The 17902-nt window shown below is 44.0% G+C and overlaps 1 protein-coding gene across 1 annotated transcript in view; it reads left to right on the top strand.

The window, feature by feature from the left end:
* The window catches only part of LOC126356044 (allantoinase), a 224317-nt gene that overhangs the window by 110779 nt on the left and 95636 nt on the right, over positions 1-17902 (top strand). Inside the window, exon 4 of the mRNA XM_050006723.1 lies at positions 13012-13126. Within this exon, the coding sequence (XP_049862680.1) occupies positions 13012-13126 (115 nt within the window). The remainder of the gene's footprint in view (positions 1-13011; positions 13127-17902) is intronic.

Raw genomic sequence — 17902 nt, forward strand, 5'->3', positions numbered from 1 at the left:
AATCTCAAGCCTGTTCGAACGCGAGTATCGTTTCCGAGCCTTGTTGGTGGTGCCTTCGGCAATTTGACAAATTCTGCGAGCTGTACCATATTGCTCTCTACGGTGCACCAAAGACGGCACAAGAGTCAGGAAAGCTTTAATAAGTTAAGGTCCCGCGTCGTTAACGTGAGATAATTACTTAGACTGTTTGCTGACTCAACGAAAAGAATCTCATCCAAGATAAGATAGAGCAAGGGATCGATAAATTCGTCAATATGTATCTGCCATAGAACCATATGTTTGTAATAAGTTATCTCGCGGATGTAATAAAGTAAAATTAGACAGTGCCATTTCTAAGAATATAGTCATCAAATTAAAAGAACGTACAACGACTAAACAGTAAAATGTCAAATGAAACCTAATATGACTAGGTGTGGAAAATACATTCGTTGAGGACCACTATAGTGCACCGCATTTTTTAAAGTCAGTAAGTAAGTAATCAAAAACTTTACGGTAGAAAAGGATCAGTTAAAACCATTCCACGTAAAGCCAAACCGGGAATGGGTCACCTGTAACAAGCTCCTAGACTTACGTAGATGAATCATCACATCTATAATACATTTGCAACAAATGTTTCTCGGAAGCTGGAAAGCCCGTTACGAGAGTTTCAGACATACAGTTTTTGCCCATTTTTAAACACAATCACAGTACCTGATTAATTCTTTTCACTTTGATGAATTGGAACCACCAAAAAGCGGGGGTTCCTTTGAGGACTCCACTATGGTGTTAGGAAGTTGTACACGTCAACAGTCATGGTACTTCCTGGCAGATTAAAACTGTGTGTCGGACCGAGTCTCGAACTCGGGACCTTTGCCTTTCACAGACAAGTGCTCTGCCATCCGAGCTATTCAAGTACGACTCACGACCCCTCCGCACAGCTTCAATTCCGCCAGTACCTCGTCTCCCACCTTCAGACTTCACAGAAGCTCTCCTGTGACCGTGCCCAGGTTGTGAGGACGGTTTGTGAGTCGTGCTTGGGTAGCTCAGATGGACATAGTGTTGTGGTGGTGTAATAGTCAACATTCCTGCTAGTGAGCAAGGAGACGTGGGTTCGAGCCCTGACTGTGGCATACATTTGCCGGCACGGTAGCTCAGCGTGTTCTGTCAGACGGTTAGCTGCCCTCTGTGATAAAAAATTGAGTCAATGGCTCAACACTGCACTTGAACGGGTGACCTGCTATATCCGCACCGAACGAATGCAACGAACAACATCGAACAAAATGAGAACAACAACAACAACAAAAGATTGTAGAGCACTTTCTCACGAAAGGCAAAGTTCCAGAATTCGAGTCTCGGTTAGGCATACAGTTTTAATCTGCCGGGATGTTTCGTATCAGTGCACACCCCGCTGCAGAGTGAAATTATCATTCTGGAAACGGTCATGATATAATAAGTTCTCTACAATTCTCTATGTGTTCTAGCATATACACACATCAACAAAAGTTCTGCATCACCCCGGTTCCCAGAACTCCTGAAGATAGACGTTGACTATGGATATTGTATCACTGACATAGTCCCTTTGACTGTTCACTTACGTCACTAAACCCAGCCAAAGACGTAAACAATCATGCAAGAACAGCGCCTATTAGACGGAGGGGGGGGGGGGGCGACAGTCGATCAGTTCCAGTATTTTCACCAAAAAGGAGGTACACGGTTCGTTTTGTCTGTAGTTCAACCATGCCTACAGGGTCAGTACCACTGTTCGATCCCGTCCGCATTCTTACATTGTGCCAGGATGGGCACTCAACAAGGTTAATGTCCAGGCGACTCGAAGTGAACTAAAGCAATGTTGTTTGAAAATGGAGGAGATACAGAGAGACAGGAACTGACGGTGACATGCCTCGCTCAGAGCACCCAAATTCTACTACTGCGGTAAATGACCGCTGCTTGTGGATTATGGCTCGGAGGAACCTTGACAGCAACGCCACCATGTTGTATAATACTTTTCGTGCAGCCACGGGACGTCGTGATACTACTCAAACTGTGCACAATAGGCTACATGATGCGCAACTTCACTCCCGACGTCCATTATGAGGTCCATCTTTGCAAACACGACACCATGCAGCGCCGTGCACATAGGCCCAACAACATGCCGAATGGACCACTCAGGATTAGCATCAAGTTCTCTGTGAACGTGTCGTGTATGCCACAACAAGACAATAGTTGGAGACGAGTTTGGAGGCAACCCGGTCAGGCTGAACGCCTCAGACACACTGCCCACCGAGTGCAGCAGGGTGGAGGTTGTCTGCTTTTTTTTCGGGGGGGGGGGGGGGGATGCATTATGTGTGGCCGACGTACGCCGCTGGTGGTTGTAGAAGGCGCACTAACGGCTGTACGGTACGTGAATGCCATCCTCCGTCCGATAATGCAACCATATCGGCAGCATATTGGCGAGGCATTCGTCGTCATGGACGACAATTCGCGACCCCATCGTGCACACCTTGTGAATGACTTCCTTCAGGACAACGACATCGCTCGACTAGAGTGGCCAGCATGCTGTCCAGACATGAACTCTATCGAACATGCCTGGGGTAAACTGAAAAGGGCTGTTTATGGACTACGTGACCTACCAACCACTCTGAGGTACCTATGCCGAATCGCCGTTGAAGAGCGGGACAATCTGGACCAACAGTGCCTTGATGAACTTATGGATAGTATGCCGCGACGAATACAGGCATGCATCAATGCAAGAGGACGTGATACTGGTATTAGAGGTACCGGTGTGTACAGCAGTCTGGACCACCATCTCTGATGTTTTCGCTGTATGGTGATACAACATGCAATGTGTGGTTTTCATGAGCAATAAAAAGGACGGAAATGATGTTTATGTTGATCTCTATTCCAATTTTCTGTACAGGTTACGGATCTCTCGGAACCAAGGTGATGCAAAACATTTTTTGATGTGTGTATCTGCAGATGATAATCGTTGGGTTAGGTGAGCATTTGCCTTTGCTTTTGCTACCTGCATCACACACAGTTTAAAATAATTCAGTGCGCTGTTGTGAGTGTTCCCATTGGAAGATCCGAGTAAAGTCGACTAAATGTAGAAATACTTTTTTTCTTTTGTAGGCTATAAAAGGAATTCCCACAGAATCTGAGCGTGCTGGCTTCCACAGTTCTCACTCGTACCACCCACTGCACATACAGACCATTTCTTTTCGTCTCTATTACGTAATGATGGAAGGTTATAAATTTCGTTCCCCGTTGACAAGCCTAAAAACTTAAATTTTGTGCCAGACGGGACTCGAACCCGTATCTGAAGCTGTGTTTGACCAATTTTGCAGCGTAACTACACAGCATCCCTGCAGCTTAAACATGTTAGGCGGAAACAAGTGGACAGTTGAATTCTTGGGTCACTACGTGAGGCGATGGTCCACTCGTGCCGTGTCCGGATACGCCACAAATGTTCGTCAGAGCGTAAACAGAACGAAATATTGTATAAGTTCATTGTAAGTTTCCTCACTGAGAAATCGACTCATTAGCTTAATTTACACGTTGTAGGGTTTTTCATTCTTGCAGTATTTCATTTTCTACTCGCGGCAACAAAATCAAAAGTTCAACAACATTATAATAAACTTTACATATTTGAGTGTGATACATCACAATATGACAATCTCATACTTCTCCAATCCAAACCTGTTCTACGTCTCTAAAACCCCAATCCACTCTTTTTAGCGCACTTTCTCTTCCTTACTGCCATGCTCAATTACAGCACAAGCTTAAAATAAACACAATAGAACCTAGGTTACCAGCAAATTTGTGCTGTCCACTCTGGACGCTGAGCATAGCAACTGCAATTAAAAAAATGGATAATTTGAATAAAAACTGTTTGTTCGCACCTTGTTCGTTGAACAACGTAGGACTATGTGCTATGTTTTCCACATGGTAAAATAATGGATATTTTTAAAAAGACCGTAATGTCGCCAAGGTCTCATCTACCAGCTGCTCTTGGCACTTCATGTAAAATTACTGTAAATGCCCGTTACCTGAAAGCTCAACAGCTGGCTAATGAACATCCCTCTCTGTTTTAGACACCATTTCTCTGACTGGTCTGATGCGAAACCCCATGACCTCCTCTCCTGTGTCCAACTTTTCAGCTCAGAACACGCTTACACCCAGAATTCTCAATTATTTGTCGGGTATACCCCAGTCTCTACCATCCTTTACAGCTTTTACCTCTGCAGCTACCTCTTTGATCTTTTTACGCTTGTCTTATCATCTTGTTAATTCTTCCTGTCTGTGTCGCCCATTCTGCAGTATCCTCCTCATTCCTTATCCACAATTAGTTCATGTAGTTTGCAACACACTTCGATTAACACCACGACTCAAATGTTTCGGGTCTCTTCTTTTATCACAGTCCATGATTCACTTCCATACAACGTTGTGCTTCCTAAGCACATTAGGAGAAAAATTGTGAGAGGTATTCGTAATAAATAATAAAACTCAATTATGATAGTCAATTTTAATGTCTTGACTCAGGTTCCTTATGTTAGTCGGATAGTGGTTCAGAACACAAAGCGCGTAAAATCTGTGTGTGAGCAAGTAAGTGAAATAAAATATCATGAAACGTTATGTTGACATATGGTATGGAAAGAAAATAATATGTGTACACAAATGTGAGTACTTGTTGCTGCATAGAGATCCCATAGTTCAGAGACGCTATGATCCCCGAACGATCGTAAAACCGAGCCCGAACAAATCATCAGATAGATCAACATTATCTCATCTACGATGACTGAAATTCTATAATTAGAGGAAGGCGACCGAAGAGTAATTAGGAGTCGTAATGTTGAGCATCGTGTACTTATACCAGGTTGCACCGCTAGCAAGGTGTTTAGGACCTCTCTTGAGTCAGTGTGCCAAGTGGAGTCATCCTTCAACGATGAGCGTAGTTTCCGCGACAGTTCTTTGTGTGTGTCTGTAGTGCCCTCACCACAAGAAGAGAGGGCTGACAGATATGAACAAGGTGCGGCTCTGAAGTTTGCTGTTTTTACTCTGCCTGAATGCAGTGGAAATTGTTGTGCTGGTGCAATCAGTATACAAGGAACGCGCTCTTAGTGAAATCTTGCGTATGAAAGGTTTTCTGTTTAAAAAGAGGGAAGTAGCCACTGAAGAGCAGCCCCTTTCCATTCGTCCTTTAATTGCTCGAACTGCTCGAACTCTGCAATCTCATCAGTGAAGATCGGTGCATGAAAATCAAAGAACTGTCCTACAACACAATCCAGACTGCCCTACAAGACAATTCAGCTCATTTTGAATGTTGATTTGAGACCGTGACGAGAAGCAGAAAAGTTTATATCCAGACTTCTCGCCGGGGATCGAAGTGATATCGCGATCGAGCCTACGGTGAGATGAAAAATGCATTCAAAGACGATATAATTTTTTAAACAAAATCGTCATAGACGATGAGTCAGGACCATATAGGTACGATACGGAAAGTAAATAACGGCCAATTCAATGGAAGTCACCTGGTTCATTTCCTGAAAAGAAAGTTCATCAGAGGAAATCGAACGTTAAGACCATGACGATTTGTTCTTTTGACATAAAAGGGATCGTACCCTCAGGATTCGTCCCACAAAAACAGACAATAAACCAAAAATTCTATTTGGAGGTTATGAATTGGGTTGAAAGACGTTTGGCACAAAATGTGTACAATTGTCGAATTCCTGAGAGGTTTCCAGCATCATGATAACGCTCTCGGTGCACGCTACATTCTATGTTCGCCAGTTTTCGTCTTCGCGAAGATGGCTCCTTGACACACGCGCCCTGTTAGCTAGATTTAGCTCCCTCGGGCCTCTCCCTGTTACATCACATGAAAAGGGAATTGAAAGGAAACATCGTGCCGATGTCGGCAATATAAAACGCTATTTCACGACGGCGCTAGCAGATGTCGAAGGTAACGAATGTACACTGACGTGACAAAAACCATGCGATGCCTCTTAATATCGTGTCGGACCTCCTTTTGCCCGGCGTAGTGCAGCAACTCGACGTGGCATAGAGTCAACAAGTCGTTGGAAGTCCACTGCAGATATACTGAGCCATCCTGCCTCTATAGCCGCCCATAATCGCCAAAGTCTAGCAGGTGCAGGATTGTGTGACATAAATGTTCCAAGCGATTCTTGTCGAACGATCTGAGTGGCCAAATCATTCACTCGAACCGTTCAGAGCTTTCTCCAAAGCAATCGTGAATAATTATGGCCTGGTGACATGGCACATTGTCATCCATAAAAATTCCATCGTTGTTCGGAAACATGAAATCCACGAATGGTTGCAGATGGCCTCCAAGTAGCCGAACATAGCAACATAACCATTTCCAGTCAATGATCTGTTCAGCTAGACCAAAGGACCGAGTCCACTCCATGTAAACACAGTCCACGTCATTACGAAGCCTCCAACAGCTTGCACAGTACCTTGTTGACAACCTGATTCCATGACTTCGTCGGGTCCACCACACTCAGATCCTACCATTAGCTCGTATCAACTGAAACTGGGACTCATCTGACCAGGCCACGGTTTTCCAGTCGTCTAGGGTCCAACCAATATGGTCAAGAGTCCAGGAGAGGCTCTGCAGGCGATGTCGTGCTATTAGCAAAGGCACTCGCGTCGGTCGTCTGCTGCCATAGCTCATCAACGCCGAATTTCGCCGCTCTCTTCTAACGGGTATGTTCGCCGTACGTCTCACAATGATTTCTTCTGTTATATCACGCAGTGGTGCTTGTCTGTTAGCACTTACAAACTCTACGCAAAAACCACTGCTCTCGGTCGTTCAGTCAAGGCCGTCGGCCACTGCGTTGTCCGTGTGGTGATTAGTAACGCCTGAAATTTGATATTCTTGGAGCACTCTTGGCACTGTGGATCTCAAGGTACTGAATTCTCGTATGATTTCAGAAATGTAATGTCCCATGCGGCTAGCTCCAACTAACATTCCACGTTCAAAATCTATTAATTCCCGTCATGCGACCATAATCACGTCGGAAACCTTTTCACATGAATCACTTGAATACAAATGACAGCTCCGTCATTGCACTGCCCTTTTATACCCTGTGGACGTGATGCTACCGGAATATCTGTATGTCTCTATACCATGGTTTTTGCCACCTCAGTGTAAAAGGTGCTTCGGACACTGAAATGAACGCTTGGAAAGAAGCATTAGCGCCGCTCTCCCCTCGGTAACCAGGCTGTGACATATACTAAACTGCTGTCAATAAAGCGCAGAAAATACAAATGGAGTCAACAAATTTGTAATTCATGAAATGTCTTTCTTCAATTCGTGGCCTAAAGACTTTTGTTGTGGATGTGCTTCATTACTGCTAAATATCCAAGGAATACAAGGTTTAATTTGCACTCAGAACTTCTCCCTAACAGACCTCGTAAGCACAGAAGGACAAATGCACGTAGTGCGCTAGACATGGCGGAGGCAGCTTATGTTTGCAGCTACTTTGAGTTCTTTAGTTTAAGAGCCTTAACTCACAGCTTCACTGAGGTGAACTTTACACATAGCAGTCTGTGTTTTCAAACTCCACTACGGGCTAAGTTGGCTTACTTGCGTCACTAGTGGTCATCTGATTGATGCGTTAATTGCAGTTGTCGCCCGCACGTTTTGCGACAGCAAAGCCGCTGTGTGTTAACAGGGACGTGCGAACACGCTGACTGCAACATCACTGTTGTCTGGTAGAGATCCTCGCTGTTATCTGCGTTTATGACTACAATCGTACTCAGCAAAAGACTGTGAAGTCCTTGCAGAGCCTACCTAGTCCGATAGTCACGGCCACATTTTTGGCTTCTTCTCGACTCAGTCATATGAGGAGCTTGAGCAAAATGACTTCTTAAATGCCTCTCTGCGTGTTGGAACTAATCTAATTTTGTCTTCACGGTCCGTATGAACAATGACGAAAAATATCTCTAGAATTTCCTCTTAATACTGGTTCTCCAAAATTTGTAAGTAGGCTCTCGTGGGTAATGTGGCGTCTAGCTTTACGCATCTGCCAGTTCTCATTTTCCAATATCTCCTTGACGCTGTCTCGTGGAGGGGGCTCTTCGGGCATTTTAGGTGAAGTGGCACTTCACTAATATTTTTATCTGGTCACAGTTCATAAAAGTTTATTTATCTTACGGTGACTGCAGGTTTTAACGCCAAACGTATTTCCCTGTTTTGTACTTGCGGAACTCTCTTGCAAAAACAGGAGCGCGATTGTAGCCAGGAAAACGTAAGTAGCCCGCCTTCCTCACAGCTCACCTCTCTTACTCGCAGCTCAACTTCGTGGGCGGAGCCGGAGGCCGAACATAACTGTATGGTTACTATAAGGAACGTGGAGTCATCCGCTTCAGTTTTTCTGCGGAGGGGGCATGGCGGTGAGGTAGATCTGAATTTTATTCCTGGCTACTTCTGCTGGACCTCTAGCTCGAATTTATTGCATATAATTGTGGAACACAAGAAAACTTGAAAGAGGTTTTCGAAACCATAGGTTGCTGTGAAGTGTCTGATGATAATTCCACTCAGCTTGCCAGAGGTTTCCTGAACGACATGAAAAATTCTGTATTTACATTTCTGGCATCAGGTTTTCATGACATACTTTATTTGACAGATACACTTTTCAATGTTTTGTGGAGGAGGTCATTGGACGTTAACTACTGCACATCAGAAGTAAGGACGTGATATGCTAAAAAGCAAGAAGAACTAGCAGTATTTTTAAGTATTTTTCAAAAGGTCAACACTGTCACAAGTATACAGTTCCCTCTCTCTGACGAATATGTCAAAATGTATCGAGTCTTGTATTACTAAATTTTGAGTCACTTTTTTTGGGAATGGATGAGTGATTTCGTCATTTTGAAAACAGTCTGTTTTTATACCTTACCGAGACCACAAAATTTGAACAAACACGTTTCCCTTCTAGTGCACTTTAAAACTTGAAAAATTTCTTTGAGTCTGTATTCTCCAAGACCCGAAGCTTAAGAAACGAACCCTCTGCTCTTTACGCCCATGAGAACTATAGAAAAATTTCCACCGGAAAGGAGCTAGAAATGCTTAATAAGGATAAGGAACTTTTTACGGATACTTCTAAACTTACCTGAAGCGTAAGGAACATACCTGAATAATGCTATTTCAGTCAGTACGGGTCCTCGAACGAGGTTACTCAAGGGAACACCTTCCCATTTTTATGTGGTCTCTCATTTTTGGACTAGATTAAACAGGTAATGTCCTTAAGTAGCGTGTACAGTTTACCGTCGTAATGTTCCACGTATAAGTGTGCGTCTATGACTCAAAGACAAACGATATCTTAGGAAACTGGAGAAAATGAGGGACAACGGGGTCAGGATGGGATGAGTTTATAATTACCTTATTGCAGGCCGTGACGACGATGCAAGATGATTGGCGGGGAAGCGGATACCTAGTGCAAGGGGGATGGCCTCCGAAAATTCATAGAAACGTTGAGAGAATAATAGATCGTTTAGTATTCACAAGCAAAATAGCAGTTGAAACGATATCTTACTGCGTTAAGCAATCGACGGCACAGCTAGCCCCACACAGTGGTGTGCTTAGATCAGATACGAGAGCTGCCCGGTAAGGCAGGCAACAGCGGTGATAAGGCGTTGTCCACACTTTTGCAGAGTACAGCGCCGCTTGAAGCGCGGGCAGGCGACTAGGACGCAGCGACAGCAACGTCCATTGCAAGCTGGTCAAGACATTTGGCGCGAATGCATGACTTAATGCAGGAAGCTCCCGAGAGCAGAGGCGAACCAAAGACCCCGGCATAGTATGTAGCGAGACAGCTGCCCGCGGACACAAGCCTGTGCTAGCAGAATGTGAGCACGCTGAGCAGGTAGCGATCGGCAAGAGACAGGCGCACCCTGAATCCCCGTGTAAGCGTCAAAGTCAGCCAGCTGATGGGCCCCAGCTGGAAGCCCCCCCCCAGTTCCAGACAGCATCAGGCACAGCGTCTTGCAGGTGCAGGCTGGGTGACTTTCATCAGATCAATGGTTGCCGCGAAGTACCTCTCGGAAATGGCTGCAGACGATGACAGACGTTGCGTAGCCGGGGCGGGCCTGCATCGTCTTGACACGCCATCATTCCTAATCACTTAGGCCCCGAAAGCGGCGCAGCACGAGACTTGGACGTGGTGCAGTCTAGGTCACCACTATGACAATCTCGTCCCAGTACTAGTCTGCGCTGATAATATTCGAAATCCACGAAACAGCACGCAGCGGAGCTAGAGTAGGAACCATACTTGCCTGAGCGCCAGGGCGGAATCTTCCGTGGACTGTGCGGCTGGTCCCGGCGGAGGTTCGAGTGCTCTCCTCGGGTATGGGTGTGTGTGTGTTTGTCCCTAGGATAATTTTGGTTAAGTAGTGTGTAAGCTTAGGGACTGATGACCTTAGCAGTTAAGTCCCATAAGATTTCACACACATTTGACATCTTGTTGTTGTTGAAGCTTTCGTCATGTCAACGCTGCCTCTCTAAAGCTTCTTGCATCAGAATGCTGTGACAGCTTTCTGATCACTTGCCCACAGTTTTCAGCCACCAAGCCAAAAGGTAGCTGCGTAAGAGAGGACACATCCGCAATGTGAAATTTTTCATTTGCCCCCTCTCCACACCAAGCCATACACTGCCCAAAACCAACAGACACAGCAAATCAAATCATCCACTTCACCCTCATAATCCATGGAAAGATGCCTCATTCTTTTGGGTAACAGATCATGTGGGAATTCGAACCAATGAATTGACTACGACATGCAAGAACACTTAATGCGGTGTAGTAAACTGCACTCTTGTCACAATGACCTTGCTGTTTAGGCGCTAGGGAGTAAGTGATGAGAAGTCAGGCACAAAAGTTACAATCATTGAAGCCAAACAACACGGCGCAGCAAACCAGACCGTCCACGTCATCCACATAATCTATGGAAAGATGCCTCATTCTTTTGGTATTAGACCATATAGGAATTCGAGGCAACACAACACGACAATTGCGAAGTTTGGCCTCTGAAGCGGAATTAGTACTCTTCGTCTCCTATTAAGAAACTGGCCGCTTAGGCTCCTCCTCCAGCGTCACAAATCAGCAGTGTGTGCTTGTGTGTGTGTGTGTGTGTGTGTGTGTGTGTGTGTGTGTGTGTGTGTGTGTGTGTGAACGAGTGCGTATGAAAATCAGTACATTATCTGTTGGTGTTCGCCTTAAATGCCAACGAAATACTGCATTTTCAGCAATAGCATTGAATATGCAACTTACGGCTCTCATATTTTGATAAAAACATTTTTATAAAGTTTAAATGTCGTAAATTAGCAATAATTAATGTTTGTCTTTATTGATCTCCACATTCGAGACATAAAAACAATTATTTTGTCCGTGATGTACCATCACTGTTCGGCACCTAACTCTGCGAAAAAAGGCTTAGTAGTCATTGTCAAAATACGAAAGAGAGAATCTTGTACCTTGTTCTTAAGTTATTTTTAAGCACTGCAGATGCTGACTTTCAACAGATACTCTCTACATTCTGATGTCGCAATAATGTTTCATTAAATTATGCTTTCATAAAATGGCGACTAAATGTGTAAATCACATATTTGACAGAAGACTGCTAGTTCATTTGTTAATATATCACAACTAATCCCTGATACTGTCTGCGTATCCGCAGACAGGATGACTAACGAAAAATCCAGAGAGGAAAAGGCAAATCGCTGTCTTGCTAAAAATTGCAGAGAACAACGTACTAAAAACATTATGAGGAGAATATACTTCCTACGCATTAAAATGAAACTGAGATGTTACATAGCAAATCATAAGATAATTTCGTTTTTTGTCCTCATTATACAATTTTGTTCCTTTCTCAGCAATTCTACAGGGTGAACCCAATCTCTACCCTCAAAATTTCGGTGGTTGGGATATTCTGAATACTTCAATAGAATTGATCCTTGGTCACTGATGACTCGTTGGATTTCCTTTGATTTCTTACGGCCGTTTACCTTTGCATCTGTACTGTAATGAAAATCTCACAGTATCGTAAATGTCGATGGTATGCAGTGAGTGTCTTATTTAGAAACAAACTGCTTCCATTCATTCACGCTGCTCGCTGTTCAGTGAAGTAATGCCTACTTTATTCTCCGCCATCACCATCAAGTTTTTATTCAGTACTGCTTGGTTTTGTGTCAGGTTTATTTTACGGGCAACTTCAGTTGTACTTTAACAGTCATACACAACTGTACGAATAGGTTTACTGATGAAGAATTCGGCGATATGCACGTCTTGTGTTGTTCATTGTAATGTACTACATTGTACACTGACAGAAGACATTGAACGCATGATGATAAAAATGTACGTGTTTCATGTGAGGGTTACTGCATTATTCTCTGTTTTGTGGTTTACATTTTTGTGATTGCATAGTACAGACCTTTTCATTGTTGTGAATGTATTTTCATAAAATCACAGGCAAGTTCTGAAACAATCCCACTAAATCATAATTACAATTTAATTTGTATGACAAACCGAATAAATGATAGTTGCATTATTATTCTATAACGGGTCGCCGGAGACCACGGGTCCCTGGCACCAAAAGAGTCAGAAAGTATTTCCAAACAACCTTCAAAATGTTATCAGCATCGTTCGGGTACGTACGCTATTTATTTGTTGTGAATCTTTCTAGCGTTGGCCTTTCACTATACTGTATGCGGCAGGACTTTGGACTGCACGAACTTACGATTTCGTTGATATTAGTATTTCGTTTTGATGATTATTGTTATTTTCAAATTTCCTTAAACATAAATTTTTATTATCTTTCATTTACTCTCCTTTGACGCTAGTGAGCAAGCTGTTGTGCACCCCAGACCGAACAAAACTCAAAATAATGCACTAAGCTGAAATCAATGAATGTGAGATGATCACTGCTGCAGCCATTGGATGAGATATTCGTTTCCAGTTGTGGTTCGGCAAAGCCGGTTCCATAGTGTGTAGCACCAAAATGAGAAGACGCCTGTGTTGCCAGGAATTCGAGGCCACCGACGACGACCAAGGACAACCTGCAGGCGAAACTGGAAGCCGCTGGAGGCAAACTGCACGTCGACGTCGCTCTGTGGGGAGGCGTCGTACCCGACAACGAGGCAAGTACTGCTTCCGTGCTGTCCTGACACTAGAGCGACAAGGTGCAGGGGTCTCTCATTTGGAAGCGCGGGCTTCTGAAACCATTTAGTTAACCAACTTTCCACTTTCCCATCTTTTCCCTAAATACCAAAAGAAATGGCCAATTTCCTCCACTGTCCTAGTCGCACTCAGGTTTTTCGTCCGTCACTAAAGATCTCACCATCGACCCCCTATCTTTTTTTTTGTGCACCAAACGCAATTATTTTGTTTCAGGCAGTTGCCACAATCGTTTAAAATTTCTGAAATCACGACATATCCACCACCCACTTTTTGCCACCTTCGGCTATCATCATCAAGCTGCAGTTGACGTGCAGGGGGACGGCCCATCGCCCTGTCCAGTTACCAGCATGTAGTGCAGGGGTTCCCAACCTGTGTGTAATTACCCCCTGAGGGGTAAAATGAAATTTTCTATGGGGTAAAGAGAAAGGAGTCAGTAGTGTTTGGGTCTCGAAACTGAACTATTTTCAAAAGATCATTATTATTATTATTATCATCACTGTTTCGTAAAACTGTAATACTGATTACATGAGTTACCAATAATTACATTTTCATTCCAAATGCAAGCATTAACAGTGAAACAATTTGGTGGAGCTTCCAGCTTGTGAACGAATGTATGAACAACATTTCCCTTGTTCCTCACGTCGTCCACCTACTGCACATATATTTTGTATATCCATCCGTAACAGTAAAACTGATACATGTATGCTCAAATATCTCATGAAAATTCCTTCTGCGGATTGTATGTAGTTCCCATAATGGAGCAGAAACTGCTTCATTATTCACTTCGCTACAATACGAGGTGCATTCAAGTTCTAAGGCCTCCGATTTTATTTCTAATTAACTACTCACCCGAAATCGATGAAACTGGCGTTACTTCTCGACGTAATCGCCCTGCAGACGTACACATTTTTCACAACGCTGACGCCATGATTCCATGGCAGCGGCGAAGGCTTTCTTAGGAGTCTGTTTTGACCACTGGAAAATCGCTGAGGCAATAGCAGCACGGCTGGTGAATGAGGAGCCCCGGAGAGTGTCTTTCATTGTTGGAAAAAGCCAAAAGTCACTAGGAGCCAGGTCAGGTGAGTAGGGAGCATGAGGAATCACTTCAAAGTTGTTATCACGAAGAAACTGTTGCGTAACGTTAGCTCGATGTGCGGGTGCGTTGTCTCGGTGAAACAGCACACGTGCAGCCCTTCCCGGACGTTTTTGTTGCAGTGCAGGAAGGAATTTGTTCTTCAAAACATTTTTCTAGGATTCACTTGTCACCGTAGTGCCCTTTGGAACGCAATGGGTAAGGATTACGCCCTCGCTGTCCCAGGACATGGACGCCATAATTTTTTTAGCACTGGCGGTTACCCGAAATTTTTTTGGTGGCGGTGAATCTGTGTGCTTCCATTGAGCTGACTGGTGCTTTGTTTCTGGATTCAAAAATGGCATCCACGTCTCGTCCATTGTCACAACCGACGAAAAGAAAGTCCCATTCATGCTGTCGTTGCGCGCCAACATTGCTTGGCAACATGGCACACGGGCAGCCATGTGGTCGTCCGTCAGCATTCGTGGCACCCACCTGGATGACACTTTTCGCATTTTCAGGTCGTAATGCAGGACTGTGTGCACAGAAACCACAGAAATGCCAACTTTGGAGGAGATCTGTTCAACAATCATTTGGCGATCCACCAAAACAATTCTCTCCCCTTCTCGATCATGTCGTCAGACCAGCTTGTGCGAGCCCGAGGTTGTTTCGGTTTGTTGTCACACGATGATGTGCCTTCATTAAACTATCGCACCTACGAACGCACTTTCGACACATCCGTAACTCCATCACCACATGTCTCCTTCAACTGTCGATGAATTTCAATTGGTTTCACACCACGCAAATTCAGAAAACGAATGATTGCACGCTGTTCAAGTAAGGAAAACGTCGCCATTTTAAGTATTTAAAACAGTTCTCATTCTCGCCGCTGGTGGTAAAATTCCATCTGCCGTACGGTAATGCCATCTCTGGGACGTATTGACAATGAACGCGGCCTCATTTTAAAACAATGCGCATGTTTCTATCTCTTTCCAGTCCGGAGAAAAACAAATCGGAGGCCTTAGAACTTGAATGCACCTCGTAAACTATCTAACTGAGATCAAAACACAACTGTAACTACGTATCGGCTACTACACTGCTGTGCGGCAGTGGCCAGGGTCAAAGCACTGTCAGCCTAAAGTCTTCCCATTTCTAACATTTCAGGGGTAAGGCGTCCAGGAATCTAGTGGTACACAAGCAGTAGGAATAGTGTACACGCTTTGACTTGGTTGATTTGAAAATGTGTCTGCAGGGCGTCAGTGAAGCAATGTCACTCGGGAGACGAGTGGTGCAGAGGAAGCACGTTTTGCAATAACTATCTACCGTCAATGAGGATAATTAGGTTCCTTTTCTGAGGAGGAGTTTTAGTTATCACTGACGATCGACTGAGAACTACTTTATCTTCCTATAAACATAAATAAAATTTGGTTTAGAATTAAGCGGTATCAGTTGTCTCATTTACTATTATTTCTGAGATTACTTACAAAAACTAAAAATAATTTATCTTCCATCATTCATAAAAATAAAAGCTTTCAAAGAAAATTCTTTTTCATTCTAATATTTAGTTAGGCGCTAAAGTTGTTGGTGGTGAAGTGAAGGGTGCAGGTACTAGCCAACATCTGTTTACGCTCAGGAGCAAAGATCTCAGAAACGTTGGGAACCACTGATGTAGTGGGTAACATAAAACTTGTGAGAAATAGTCAAGCACGAAACTGGAATAAAAAGAGTTTAAAAATAGTACAGAGACGAGAAAGCTGTCCACTGCGAGTGAACTATAATAGAACAAATTGTCAAAGCATAACATTCTTGCAAGCTCCAACAAAAGTACTCAAGGAGATGTCTTCAAGGACGCCAATAGAAAGTTTTTAGAGGTGGGGAGGGGGGGGGGGAGGGGTGACGAGTTCCAAGCAGCCGTAAAAAAGTTCAATTTCCGTCGCTGTTAAAAATCATCGTAATACTGGATTTTAAATCATTTTCTTGAAGAGAAAACCTTGACTAAACTGTATTTTTCCCTTCCCTGAGAGTCAGGGCGAAGGGGGAGAGGGAGGGGAGGAGGAGAAGGAGCACGGCACCCCCTTACTCCAGCATATGGGCACCTTTGACGTCTTTCCACCTTTACTCAGTCGTTTCTGTTATGTCGGTTTACGGTTTAAACAGGTAGTGTCCCTTAAGATTCATAATACTGCCTTTGCCAGTATTATCTTCCACATTTAGGAGTATGTCTACATGTAAAGTGCGGCGTGAAAGGGTAATTTTGGGAATGTAAAATAATAACGAGTGATCACGCTCCTCTTGTAGCTGATTCATATAAGATAAATAACACACTAAAGGAGAAAAAAATCGCAACACCAAGAAGAAGCTGTGCGACAAAAACGGAAGTTGGTGGGCGTGTTTCTACATCTGAAAGAAATGATAATTAAATCAAGATCCTACACTGCCGACAGGCGTTGACATACATCAACGGGGACAGTTGAAAATGTTTGCTCCGACCGGGAGTCGAACCCGGGATCTCATGGCAGAGGCGCTATCCATCTGAGACACCGAGGATAGTGCGATTGCAGGGACTTATCCCCTGCACGCTCCCCGTGAGACCCACATTCCCAACTTAATGTCCACACACTACATTCGTAGTGAACCTGCCCATTACATCATTACTCGCGGCAGACAATCTTACCGAGTCCCGTAAGAGTTCGGGCAATACATGTGCATCCTCACAGAAGAAGAAGGTCAATGCCCGGTTAGCCTTAACTATATAAAGATGGTATCTGTTCTTTCGGACAACAATTGTGGCCCATAGTCTTACTTTTGGAGTTCTATTGTTAATGAATCCGTGGAAATACGATTGTCTAACAATAAGTCTCTTATTAATCATGACAGCGGTTTCCAATTGAATTCGGCATGGAATCCAATCTTCCAAAAACTTCGTGTCCTCCGTAGCCGGCGTAGTTCTGTGATGGAATCGCGGGATGACAAACGATTTGATATCGATGCGGTGAGTTTTCACCACGGAGGGCGTGCGGCGCAGCAGAATCGAAAGCGCTCAAGTAACGCACGCGCAACGCCAAGTGAATCCACCACGCATGTGCCGGAGGGGCCTTAAATACCAGAGCTTAGTGCGCTTTCGTCAGTATCATCTGAAGATGGCCAGAAGACTTTGCGTCGAAATACTGTGGCAAGAAGTTGCAAACATCCAGCAGTTCGCCCGAAATTTTGTGGAACACTATGTACACCGGGAAAGTTTTAAATCTCACAATATGTAACAGCCTGAATACACACTCTATGCCGCCCGGTGTGGCCGAGCAGTTCTAGGCGCTTCAGCCAGGAACCTCGCGACCGCTACGGTCTAAGTTCTAGGGGACTGATAACCTCAGATGTTAAGTCCCATACTGTTCAGAGCCATTTGAACCATCTGAACACACTCTGTAAACGAGTTTTAACAAATTATATCTTAGTAGCACAACACAGAACTATGATGCGATGTATGTTCTAGAGGACTGATGACCTCATATGTTAAGTCCCATAGTGTTCAGAGCCATTTGAATCATCTGAACACACTCTGTAAACGAGTTTTAACAAATTATATCTTAGTAGCACAACACAGAACTATGATGCGATGTATGTTCTAGAGGACTGATGACCTCATATGCTAAGTCCCATAGTGTTC

The sequence above is a fragment of the Schistocerca gregaria genome, chromosome 3 (genome assembly GCF_023897955.1).
Source record: "Schistocerca gregaria isolate iqSchGreg1 chromosome 3, iqSchGreg1.2, whole genome shotgun sequence".
Lineage (NCBI taxonomy): Eukaryota > Metazoa > Arthropoda > Insecta > Orthoptera > Acrididae > Schistocerca > Schistocerca gregaria.